Below are 13914 nucleotides of genomic sequence, written 5' to 3' on the forward strand. Positions count from 1 at the left end.
TGCTTTGCCTAAGTGAAATTTCTAGTCCACACCTTCCCATTGCTAAGGCCTATAGGGATGAATGACATTTTGGAGCATCTATACCTAGTAATAACATACCCCTACATTATCTCCACAGCACTACACATTATTATTAATCCACTCAATGAACAGGTGGGAGAGCCAGGTAAGTAAGTCACTACTCTCCTTTTTACAGGTGAGAAAACTAAGGTTCAGAAAGAGTGTGTATTTCCCACAGCTTGCACTACATACTATTTTCTGTGATGTCTCTGTTTTTTCTACTTATTTCTTCTCTCCTCCAAGCCATTCTCCTGGACTAAGGAACTTATTATGTACATGTTCTTATTTAATCTTTAGAACACAACGAGTAATACAATATACTCTCATCTCATCTATGAGATTTGGAGAACTCACGTTAATAGAACCAGCCATGCCAAGCTAGAAGGCAGCAAAGCCAGGATTTAAACTCAGGTCTTCTTGGTTCCAGAGTCCTTGTCTTTTCTACATCATGCTACATCATAAAGTCTAAACTGTAGCCACACAGTGGCCCACATAGGGTCAAAAGATTCTTCATCCTTAGGCTTCCTTGCTGATGGGATTTCTTGTGGGGTAAGGATGTAGAAAGAGATTAGTAAAGCAATGAAGACAAACAGGTACCTTTTCTGCTCCTTTACAAAAACATTACAGTAGAGGCACTTATAAGAACACATGTTCATAACTTGCATTGTTTTGTTCTGGTTTTAGGATTCTTGGCACTAAAGCGCGCCTATGTCAGTTGCTATTTTTTTTTTCCTTTTTAAATGAAAACAGAAACCACTCCATTTGCTCCATAAAGCTTTGTGGGATTAAGGGTCCATGAGCACAAATGGAAGCTGGGTGTTGTGGAAGCTGCTCAGCCAAGCACTATGTGGGCAGGCGGTGGACACGCAAAAAGACTGCAAATGAGAACCCGCCCTCACCAGGTCCTGGACAGGTAGAAAAAACAGCACTGGGAGTCTCACCCACCATGATTTTATAGGCTCCAAAGTTAGAGTTCACACAAGAAATCAGAATTATATACTTGAGCAAGGCAAGACATGTGCAGACGGAGTAGGACAGAATATTTTGGGAACACAAAGTAGACAAAAGAGGGTAGTCAGTTTCTCATTGCTTCGAAGAAAATGACATTTTCACTTCTTACTACTTCAGAAATCAGTCTCAAGATGTACTTAACGTAGTGGGTATATGTGAATGACTAAAAAAATTAGAGTGTCATGAGTTCGGTCAAGTGAAAGGTAAAGAGAATGGCTGGCTAATGTTATTTGAAGATTTGCATTTAGAAACATATCATAACCCAATCCAATTCTGTCTACCCCCAATTTATTTTCCACAAATTTCTGGCCCATGAAAAATTAACATGAATAAGGTAATGTGGTTATTTGTATACATAGCCAAATATTCTACTGCCTTATAGATTTATAGGTTTCCGTTGGGTTTGAAGACTCAACTACCAATAACCAGGAGTAATAAAGGTCCATATTTAAATGAACACTCATAGAAAAAAAAAAAAAATGTGATTTATAGTCCAAACCTCTAAAAGACACCTTTGGGTTATGAAAACTTGGGAGTTAGGGGAAGCAAGAGCCACACTAATACTTTGTATTGGTTGCCTTCATGACAAAGGTCTTCATTTTAAAATAAACAAACAAACAAAAAAAACAATCCAGACTCTTGCAACCTTGTAGTTACTATGAAGCCAAACTTGCAGAGAAGTATTGGCATCTGTCCTCTTAGCAGTAGCAGGTATGCCAGTCGACACTCCCTTAATTAATTCATAACTGAAGAAAGAGAAAATACAGTGAAAACCTCAGCCTAAAGTCAGTTGCCTTGAGACAAGACGTTATATCTACTATTGATTTTTAAAACAAACGCAGAATCTTTTCCCAAAAGTCATCTCAGTTCCATCTTGAATATCTGCCATCTCTTTTCAGACCTACCAACCCTAGACATCCTTCTCCTTGGCCTTCCCGACCTCCAGCCATGCTTCCAGAAGCCACGAGTACCTGTAAGCAAATGACTCTGTCTCCAGGCTGAGCCGAGCTGTCTCGAGAGTAGTCCCCATCCTGTCTAGACTGCTGCCTGCCCCGGGTCTTCCCGACAGCCACGGGGTTAATGGCTTCCAGGTGTGAGGGGTTAGGCAGCATTGTCACGTGCAGGGGATGGTGCGCACCAAAGTCCAGGTCAACCGAGGATGTCAGGTGAGACAGGACATCTCCAATAGCTGGGACGTTTTCCGGAAATTCACTTAAACCTCGCATTTTTCGAAACATCAGCTATTATTGACACACATACAAAAAGAAAAAAATGTCTTTTATCACAATGAAGACTAGGGAAGAGGTGGTTAGTTTAAATAATACAATACAGAAAAACTTTATGCACACAATTTTATAATTATTATCATGCATTATTTAAAGATGGGTAAAACTTCTAACTGCATGAACGCACAGAACTATTTGGAGATTTTCACAATCAAATGAAGTACCAACACTTTACAAAGAGTTTATCATGACACAGAGAGTAAGTTAATCTGTCTTGAAATAAGCAAAATAATTTTTTTAAATACTCCTGTGAGAATATATTTTCAAAAGAATTTTGTATTAATTTCATCAAAAATAGAGAGGAAAATAATAGAATTTAATTCCATTTAGACAGGGGATGATGTATACAGCTTAGCTCAAATTACATCCCAAAATTCTACTGTCCAATTCTCAATGAACTTCTCTGCATACATTCTCTCACTTCATTTTCAGCCTTCTAGGAGACAGACATTACTACCTATTTTAAAAATGAACAAGCAAGATAAATTAACTAAATCGTTAAAGGGCTTTGGCTAGTAAGTAACACAGTTGGATCTCAAACCAAGGTATTTACCAAAACACCATGTGGATTATCCTAATTGCTTGAATGACCCAAAAGCTTTTTTAGTTTGCAAAAGCTTCTTATTGACAATCTACAAACAGGCATATACATACTCACCCAGTGTAGATTCAGATGTGTTTCTCACAAATATGATCCTTTATAATCGTTTCTGCATCTTTGAGTAATTTCTTTGAGATATTTTAGGAATGGAATTTTTGGTTTAAGAATTTCTGCATGTATCTAACCACGTCTCCATCTGTCAATCATTTTATCCTGTCATATTCTATCTTTTCTAAGGTATTCATCTTTTAAAAGCGAATTATCAATCTCTCAGCCTCAGAAACACTGCAGTATGAGTAAAAGTGGTAGAGCTTGGCACCTAGATGTGACACTACACAGATTTTCTAATATTCTTAAGGAAAACATATCCTTCCATGGGCTCTATTCACTCCATCTAACTTCTACAGTCCCTTTAACATTTATAATTACTTTTAATCTCCTGGACAAGAACTGTAGTGAGGTTTAGCCAGGTTCAATGGCCAGAATCTCATTAAATAACAAATCTCTCTGATGTTCCCTGACATCAAATTTTCAGTCTTGGCTATCAAGTTTTTTGAGAGACTTACAAGAGCCACTGAGTTCACTGAACAGAAATACCAAAATCCAATTACATATAAAACCATTCACTTGGGTGGTTTCTTGAGATAACAATGTATAATTAGTTTTATACAATCTATTCACTATAAATTCTGCAAATAAGTGGAAGGTAAAATTGTATAAAATTGCACAGATCTTTATGTTCTCTTGAGCAATTTTTATTAAGAAAAGTTTTCAAAGAACAGAATTTATTTATTCATATCATCCCTGAAGAAACAAACTCAACCTTTAACTTCCCTGAGAAGATAAAATCCATAATATATAGAAAATCAACCCCAAAACCAGCTCTATCCAGCAGCATTAGGTTTCATCAATTAACTAAGCTATCTCGTACCAATGGCTCATACACTTAGTCAATGTTCTAAAAGAAATTATTACTATCGGTTTTAGTGTTCCAGCCAATTGTAAGTCAACTGTCATGGAAAGTATCTCACCTCTGGAGGAAATTGCAGAAGGCCTGTCAGTAAATTAAGTCTCCCTCTATGGGGCATCCCAATGATGACATCGGTGATCCCACTGTAGGCTGACATTTTCAGCAACTCATGGAAAAAGCCCATCATGCTTTCAGCTCCTTCGCCTCCGTATCGCTTCACTGTGGCAAACTTGGTGGCCAAAAAGTGGTCAAACTCCTATGGACATCATACCAGACACAATTATAGGAAGATAGCTGACTACTCAGCTCAGTCAGACACATTGTTGTTAAGAAGACCCCACACTACTTCAAGTGGCTGCAGCAGCGCCCTTTACTACATACCTCAGAGACAGACATAAGCCACTTAGAACCTGGCAGGAAAGCCTTGCCAGGGACACCAGATAGCAGCAGGGGATGCATAGAAAATAACCTGAGAGGTAGAATAACTTCCTCAAGAAAAAGCCCCTTAGGATGTGTGTTCTTCCAGAGGAGGGGGCATGCCCAAGATTTCTGCTGCCTCCCCCAGTACCTGAGTTTTAGTACCAGGTTCTACAGTACTATTTTCATCATGGCTGCAAACCAGCCAACTGTCCGAATTATTGGGAATGGGTTTCTTGCCAACCTACTTTTTCCTAGAATAAAGTGGTGTGTGTAATATTGTCAGTTGTGCTGAGGCAACGTGGGGTAAGGGGAGGTACGTTCAGAGTTAATGTCTAATTCCCTCTCTTCAATATTTATATATCTTTGTAAAAAATGAGCTGACCTATTCCATTGATATTAGCTGCGTTTATACCTGAGATTCTAGCATTAATTTGGACAGATGTTTTCTCTCTTCTGTGGTAAACGTCTCCTTTTTCAGTTCCTCAAACCGCTTGGCAAACCAATCTTTCTCCTCCTGGCTCTGAAGTTGAGAGGTTTCAATAGAAATCTGCCCACAGTAGATTTGATTGAGATAGGCTAATACTTCCTCAAGCGAGACCTCGTCCTTCCCCATGTTCAATAATCCTACAAAATGGAATCAAAGGGATCGTTTTAAAGAAGAATCAGCCATGTGACTAATTACAGAACATACCAAAATAATTATTTCAACTCAGAGCATTTCGTTCTGAATAACTTGGGTCATTATTAATGCTTATCTACATTTTCCCAGAAGCAAAAATATGACCAAAAGCCATGAAGTAGTACAACTAGAAGAAGAAAAAAAATCTTTCTTCCCAAGGACAGAGCCATGTTACTTTATACCAAATTTTAATTATATAGTCATTTCAAACTAAAATTTGAAACCTACTTTTCATCTGATTTATAGCTACAAATCATGTCATACCTTTATCTCAAATATCTGTCTACCAAAAATGTTCAAGTCTTCATAATATCTATAGAACAACATCTATTACTGAATAGTTGGTCTTAATGTAAATTAATATCGATAGTAAAGCAACATTTCAAGGTAAAAGGAAATCTCTTTGAACCTTAAAGGAAGGTTTATAATGTCATTAGCTCAGCACTCAGTTATCAGTCATTTGCCTACATGGCAGCACAGATATCACTCCAAGATCTTAATTTCGATTCCTTTAGATAAATACCCAGAAGTGGAATTGCTGGTTTTATTTTTAATTTTCTGAGGACCCTCCGTACTGTTTTCCATAGTGGCCGCACTAACTTACATTCCCACCAACAGTGCCTGAGGTTCCCTCTCCTCCACCCCCTCACCAACATTTGCATCTTTTGCTTCTTTTAGTAACAGCCATTCTAACAGGTGTGAGGTGATAGCTCACTGTGGTTTTAACTTGCATTTCCCTACTGACCAAAGATGTTGAGCATCTTTTCATATACCTATTGGCCATCTGTCTAAAAGAATTTGAACGCAGAGGAAACGTATTGGAAGACTGTTTCAGAACCTCAAGACTGCTCTTCCCTGACAGTGTGTGAATGTGCCCCTCATCGTCTCCTCACACCCCATGGACGCCTCAGCTCCACTGGACACGTGGTTTCTTATAGAGCAGAGAAAGGAGCCCCATCCCTGCTGGCAGGTACCTGTCACACGCAAGTGTATTACTAACGGGCTTTACCTGCAGTATTAAAGGGTCCTTGCAGGGTGAGCACAAGCGCTTGGATTTCGGGCACATCTTCCTGCAGGGCTTGGCCAGCGAAGAGAGGGTTGATTTTGGCAGCTTTATGACCATGCTCACAATACGCTGTCACCAATCTGGCAAGTCCATGATCAACTAATTAAGGGGGGAAATAAAGCAATACAAACAGTTTAGGAAATGCCCACAAACCACAAAAATCAGTTTTTCAGAGAGGCCTTTGAGGCCTCAGACATTTTTAACACCTTGCTCCTACCCACCAAATCTGCCCGTGGTTTTCAGGATTACGACTATCAGAATTCAGGAAAACATACTTATTTCCTTAAATTTATTGCATAATAACTAAAAGTCACTTTTAAAAAGAATTAGGAGTGAACATTTATAAAAAATAACTGTAAAAATGTACACGGATAAACATTAAAAGAGAATACCCCAAACTGAAAATAACTGAGAAAATGCTAAGATTATAGATAATTAGTCCTCTCAATTATTGTTTGAGATGTTTTTCTATACCTTACATAAAAGATACGTAGAACTACAAAATCAATATTACATTATCTTCCTTATTTCTTAAAGGCCTCAGTCAGGTACACTGTTATTTCAGACTCATGAAATCTTAGGTGAGGAAAAGACTTTAGAAATTATCTTATAATTCACATAATGCAAAAAAATAAATAAAAAATCTCCTTTTTAAAGCCCTAAAATGAGTGATTCCCCAGTCTCCACCTGAAGGAGAGCTGTTATGTTTCAACAAATGCAATTCTATCTGAGATGATTTCATACTGAGCGAAATGCTGCTTTTCTTTCCTTTTCCACATTAAAGTCCTTCTAAAATTTGGGGGGGTGAAAGTGGGAGGGTGAACCTTCAGTTTGTCAAGTTAGCCTTACACAAACTGAGAATAAATCCCAGAAGATGAACAGATGTGCTATTGAAGGCATAAATTTTTCTGAACATTTTTAAAACTTGTATATTTTGAAATATTTAATGACTATTTTTTGAACATGTACTGCCATACAATAATTTCAGAATTACATATGTGCCTGGGTTTGTATTCAGAGTACTGCAAAGTGTACCTGTTGGCACAGGCTTAGAGGAAAGAATAGAGATATACTGAATGTGTAGAGGGTGTGTTTGCACTAATATGACAATTAGGAGGATCTGTACCTTATCTAATAAACTAATCAAACAACCCCAGCAAATTAACTGATTTTAGGCTGGAGGTTAGTCTCATAAATTGCCATAGGGTTCTATTATGAATCATACTGAAGTTCTCAATCACTGTTTTACAAATTGGAAACCTTCAGTGTTGTGGCTAAAATCCAGACAGACCATGTCTAAGGCACTGTCCTTTTGAGCCAACTCCCACATCAGTGTTCTAGAGAATCGTTAAAAGCCTGGCTGGTGAGCAGGTAGAAACTGCAGCAGTGATCTCTGTGGGCTGTTTCCTAAGACAACGTTTTCAAAACGGCGACTAGGTTGCCGAGCATGGTCATGGTCACCCTGCATACTCACTAATGGACTTGCTCCACTAGAGACGGAGTTTTGTAGATGACACCGGAAGCCATGGAGAGTGGAGAAGATCACCCAGAGAGAAAGCAGATTGAGAAAGTGGCCCTTGGCAGGCCCACAGAGTACCAGTATTTTAAAGGCGGACAAAAAGGAGGAGCCCTCTAAAAGTGGGGTGGTTAGGAGGGAAACCAAGATCTTGCAATGCCAGAGAGCCAAGGAAAGAATGTTTTTAAGAAAGAGTGGCCTTTATGAGATAACCATTATTAAAAGTTATTTTTATGTATATTAAAAAACAGAAAGGAATGGCCAACAGGGACTGCAAAGAGCACGTGGCATCTACTATTCTGGCAGAACCAGAGGGAAGAATATTCTCTTCCCACCTCTGGGTACATCTTACAACCCTCCTGAGGATCTGTTTTCTCTGAGACACTCATTTCATTGCTCCAGTTTCTCCTACCAGATACACTCCCATAGCCTTCCCTCCCTTCCCCCAGGTCCTTCCATGTGACTTCTGGAATCCTGTTTTGTGATTAACAAACCTCCCAGCATTAACCTCTTCCCCGAACACTGCTTGTACTCCCATCTTAATAGGAATCTGTTTTCCCCAAAGGACACCAGTAGTAGGTGAAGCAACTCATTGCCCACACCCACGCCCCTCAGATATTGAGGGTGGAGTCAATGCCTCCTGGTTCCTTGTTGGCTTCCTTATCATTAGTCCTCTTTATAAACCCCTAGGCCTCTGAAAGACATGCTGTAGTGTTCTTAATTAATCCCCATTTGCCATTAGTCATTACAAGCTCATGTTGTAAGAGAATGCTTAGTGGAAAGTGACTGTTTATTTAGATGAGAAAAGACTATAAACAGTATATATAGCATAAGCCTGCTTTTTTGTTAAAATGTGTGTATGTGTATATAGTGCATATTTCATTATATAGTATACATTTTAGTATGTATATATACTTCATATATGTGTATCTATATCTATTTCATATACATAAAGGAAACAGACCAAAAACTTAGTGATTACCTTGTCTAAAATTCCTCTTTTCTCATATTTTCTAAGTTTTCCACAGTAAAAATGTACAGTAGAGCTCCTTAGATTATATTCATTGAATACACTTGCTGCGCACTGCATTCTGAAAGCTTTAATTAGTGAGTTCTCTCTCGTCCCCCTGGCACATCTGCCCTCATCAGTTAAATAAATGCTGGTAAAAATCACTTATATTTATTCCTAAGCCTATTGCTATAGGTAAAAGTAAACTATTAGGGGAGAAGTAAAAATCTAGAGAGATTTTGCACTCAGACATTTTTACAAGCTCTCTTTAAATACTTGCACAGATGCAAACAGAAATAAATATTTAGGTTAAAATACTTGAAGCATCTCTCACGTCTTTATGGTAATCCTTGCTTCAATGACTTTTCAAAAAACAAATGACCAACTTCTAGTTTCAAACGCATTGGATATAGTGCTTCTGCTGTTTGTCTTCTGTAGCAAATAATGAAAGTATTTGTTACAAAATATTATATATTTTTAAAATTGAAACATTTAATGAAAATGATTAAATTAGAATATTTAAAGAATAAAAATATTTAAAAGGATGAGGGAACAGCAATAGAATACATATATTCTTCATTAAAAAATTTCTTATTATTATATAAATCAAAGAGTTACTGTATCATAAAAATGAATGCCTTTATGTTAGGCATAACATTGCCCAAACAGCTTAGAATTTATGGTATCTCAAAAAATTCCGAGAAATTTAAGTTAAATCCCTAACTGGCCAGAGAGAATAGAGAAAACAACAGAACACATTAACACTGTTCTTCAAAACAAAATGGAAAATATTGCAGGCATGCTTCTGGCTTAGGAGACTGGCACATAGTAGATGCTCAGGAAATATGTGTTATTACTTGACGGAAGGAAGTCCTGAGATCTAGTATATGGTAACAGACTCACAGAACCCTCATGATGAACGTTTTCTGAGCCCTCGAAAGCTGCAGTGGTTCCGTCTTGCTCACCTGCAGTCTCACTTTTCTGAGACCTGCACCCTTCCTTCCAGGGAGAGGGCTCTAGGGGCCACGTCTACATCACTGCATTCCGCCTCCCTACAAGTTCTTGGACTCCAAAGACACCTGAGTCAAGGTGGGTCAGATTCAATCTTTCCAGAATTAGAGACTTAAAACTGAGAGAGAAGTTATGAGAAAAAAGCCTGAGACTGCCATCCTCAGAAAAGCCTTCTTGTAAGTTTGGCCGCTGGCTGGTGTCTGGAAACTTGAATTTCAGGAACGTCCTCATCTGTCTCTAACTGATAAGGGCGGTCCACTGTGCCTAGACTGTTTGTGCAAACTATGCAGTCTGTGCTGAACACCTGCTTTCTTTCCTCTGGGAGCCTGGAAGTTTGCCACGTGCAGAGGGTGCTTACATGAACATCCCCCAATGAAAACTGGACACCGAGTGTCTGACTGGCTTCCCCGCACCTATGTTGCAGTGTTTTTGTCACTTGAAGAGGTGTGGATTCTGTGCCACCTCTCATGGGAGAAGGAGTATAGAGAAGCCTGCACAGTGTACTTCTAGAGATTCCTCCTGCATCTTTTCCATCCTGATCCAGCTGTGTGTCCCTATTACATCACTGTAGTAAATCTTAGCCTTGAGTACAACTATATGCTGAATGCTATGAATCCTTCAGGCAAATCTGCAAATGTGGCGTGGGCTGGGACACCCAACACATGTTATAGGTGACACAGGAGCTGAGGAAAGTAACAGCTGTGCCCTGTGAGCCCATACTCGGCTTCTGCCAATATTCCCAGAGTTAGCTCTGGTTTACTGTACACATCCTTCAGTTCTCGGAGACACCTTTGTATCTTTCAGAAAAAGTCTTCTCTTTGCTTAAGTGTTGGTTTCTGCTGCTTGTGACCAGAAGAACTTTAGCTAATACAAGAAGTAAAAAAAGAAATTATGATAGGGATATCTACGTTACTTTATTCTCTGTTGTAAGCAAACATGATGGGGGCACTTAAGAGTTTTTTATTTTCAAGAAGAAAAGTGTTCATATTAACCAGCATGAAGTACACTGACAGAAAAACTCAACTAATCTTAGTGCTTAAAAGTCAATACAGTTCTATTTCACCATCTGGTCATAAACCCTCAATCTCAAACATCTAGATCATATCAGTCTCCATTCAAGGCAGCATATGCTTAATTAAAACAAGTGGGAAGGTTAGATATCTATATAAACATTAAAGACTCCAAGAAAGGGAATTTCATGATTGGAGTCCCTTAGAACTCAACAAAAATGAGATGACTGCCTTAGCTCCAACTTAGGAACTTCATAATAACTATTAAAAGCCAAGGCTTTGCACTAGATAGAATACTATATTCTGTACAATGAACTCAGATAGACCTAGACTGTGCAACTGAGGTCATTTCTATCATACCCTCCCTTTGGATCTCAAACACATTATCTTTATAAAATAGATTTATTTCACCAGATATTTCTTTCTTGCAAAACAAAACAAAACAAAACAAAAAACAAAAACATAGACTTCAAATAGAAATCTTGTCTGGTCCTTTCCATTTTTCCCTAATCTTGTCTTAAATCATTGCCAAGATAGGTGCATAAGGGTCACTGATAATATATGACAGTGACCATTAATTGAGTACTAATTCTTGCTATACATTGTGTTGGGCTTTTTACACACATCATCTTAGCTAATCCTTGCAACAGGTCTGAAATAGGTGTCTTTATCTGCAGAAGAGTAAACTGAAGCCCAAAGAGAAGTCACTGAGACTTTTTTTAAGTACAAGAGTTAATTAATATCATTAGCTTTTTTGGTCTGTATTTGCGCTCCTGAATTACCTAGATTTTAAAAAATTTCTAATGCAGTAAGATTTTCTTCAACCATTTTGACTCTAGTAAAGGCTCCTGTTATTACCTATATGCAACATATCTACAACCTCTCACTTCGACTACCAAAGCTCAGTGCCAAGGTCAGTAACCACTAAATGCTGTTTGGAATCCCTTGGCTCTCATCTCCAGATAATCTCTAAATTCTGCCATTTTTTTTATAACCCATATATTCCATAGTAAAATTTATACCTGTGAATCACTACTCCTAAACACTACCTCCATTTTTAATTGGGGTTGTTGATAAATAAATTTAAGTTTACTTGGAAATTGAGGTTTACAGAGGTTAAAGTACACACTGTTACTAATAGCCAGCTACAAAGAACACTCATCACAGGTCAAATTTTAACTAGTGAAACCACTGCCATCCAAAAGGTTACTGGAAGAAAATTCAATATCCCTTTAAAGCCTAATACAATGGAAATCTCAATGAGTGATGTAGACATCCTAGGAAGGCAATGATTTTTAGCCAAGATAAACATATGAAGAAAGAAGGCTGACGAAGGGCAAAGGGAAGGGAGAGACACCATACTTCTCCCATTTCATTACGTCACCTTTGACGTGGGAGGGCTCCATCAGTCCATCTTCAGTAGGGTTTGTCCTTTGATTTACTTTGCCAATATCAAAAAGTTGACACTAACTCAGTCATTCCTCTCAACCAAGACAGTACCTTTTAGGGCTGGCAGACGACATGAAAAAGACTAGAGCCATCAAACCACATCTTTGGCTCCATCAACCTCCTGTCCTAATTAATGGTACTGACCATAAGCTGTCATACCAGCTCAGACTTTCCCTTACCTTAATTAAGTCATTGTTATTCCAGGTCTCTGGCACAGCTCCTGAACTCATCCTACCTAAAACAGAACGTTACCTGAAGTGGTTAGCTGTCATAACAGAACCCAAAAGGCAAAGACTGCTTTAGCAGTCATGCAGTGGATGCCAATGACTCAGATAGTTCAGATTAGAAAGCTGATAAGCTGTGTTATGCTATCTGACAAAACAGTTAGTAAAAACTGTCACCTACGATATCCTGAAAGGCAGACTATATGCCCATAGAGCCTGTAGCTCAAAACGGTGTGTTCATTGTTTCTTGTCACTTCCAGGAAAGGCCTGGGAGAAAGATGAGATCAAGCTGGAGCTAGCTAACCAGCAAGAAGAGATGGTGGTAAATTCACTCTGTAGGGAGGGACTCTGTGGCCTCAGCACCTAGATGGCAGGCCCTAGAAAATTTGGAAAATTAAAAAAGGTGTTTCTGAAGAGCCTATCTTAGCAGGAGATAAAGGACAAAACCTTTCTTTAAGTACCTTATAGAAAGCATTCTCTACTAAACAAGGGGAGCCAGCTGAGACTTCAAGATGAGATAAAGGGTGTTGCCTTCCCATTCAAGCCTATTATTTTGGTCAAGGTAAGCACCATTAAATTTAGGAAGCTGAATGGGTAGAACACAGAAGCAATAAATAAAGGACCAGTTTTCAGGATTAATAAATAGGTCTAGCTGAGATCTTTGACTGAGTAATTTGCCCATGGAATGACCAGAAGCAAAAAGACTGCAGACCTATAAATTTTATAAGAAAATTGTACTGCCAAAGAATCCCAACTCTGGCCAGAAAAAAAATCCTGTAGTTGATGACCCCCTAAAAAAATAACTCTCATAATCCTAAACTTACCAAAATAAAGTAGCCTGTGGAACGAGTGTAGTCTCCAAGGAGGGCGCACTTCCTGAAGCTTATGTCAGAGATGGCCACATAAGATAATGGACAAAGAAGAAGCCATAAGGCAAAGCCAGGGGAATGGGCAGAGGCAGAGTAGATGAGCCAAATAAACTTGTAAACTTACTGCATAGCCACATCAAGGAGCTTTTATCATTCCTCCCCAAAGGGATCTGATAACTGGCTTGAACTAGTGGCTGCTGTTGATTCTTCATTCTTTCCTGATTCCTCATTCTTTCCTTCCGAGAGTTTTCTTTGTATATCGAATGTGTATATATGGGGTGGCTGGCAGTTCATAAAATTCCAGACCATGAAGAGCCACAGCCTGACCTGATGGGGAGGACAGCATTCTCTGGGGATAATGGACTTTGAGCTGGATTCAAGAATTGAATAGAGAGAGGAGATGAATACATTTTACATATAGGAAGAAAAGCTTAGGATATTTGAGTGCCCAAAAAGGTAGAGTGTGGTGATTACTAATTATTCTGGTATCTATTTTCCTCTTCTCTCTCAAGATAATTTTCAGCTGGTATCTGGCCACCCTGAATAAAGACTACGCTTTCGAGTCTCCCTTGCAGGTATATATAGAGAGATGACCAATGACATACCATTGGAAGTGACAGATGCAATTCTCCTTCCCCCTGTTCCCACACAGCCTAGTAGGAGATAACGATCTACAAAGAGTTATTACAAAATAATGTGATAAGTTCTGAAACGGAAAGAAGAAAAAATTGTC

At 38.7% G+C, this 13914-nt stretch overlaps 1 protein-coding gene across 10 annotated transcripts in view; it reads right to left on the bottom strand.

The window, feature by feature from the left end:
* DHTKD1 (dehydrogenase E1 and transketolase domain containing 1) overlaps nt 1-13914 on the bottom strand; it is a 51620-nt gene that overhangs the window by 19817 nt on the left and 17889 nt on the right. For all 10 annotated transcript variants that reach the window (XM_023530346.1, XM_023530345.1, XM_023530340.1 and 7 more), the window contains 4 exons: nt 6037-6192; nt 4761-4972; nt 3990-4184; nt 2043-2312 (listed from right to left, as the gene is read on the bottom strand). In XM_023530346.1, the coding sequence (XP_023386114.1) occupies nt 2043-2312; nt 3990-4184; nt 4761-4961 (666 nt within the window). In that variant the 5' untranslated portion in view covers nt 4962-4972; nt 6037-6192. The remainder of the gene's footprint in view (nt 1-2042; nt 2313-3989; nt 4185-4760; nt 4973-6036; nt 6193-13914) is intronic.

The sequence above is a fragment of the Pteropus vampyrus genome, unplaced genomic scaffold (assembly GCF_000151845.1).
Source record: "Pteropus vampyrus isolate Shadow unplaced genomic scaffold, Pvam_2.0 Scaffold49, whole genome shotgun sequence".
Taxonomy (NCBI): domain Eukaryota; kingdom Metazoa; phylum Chordata; class Mammalia; order Chiroptera; family Pteropodidae; genus Pteropus; species Pteropus vampyrus.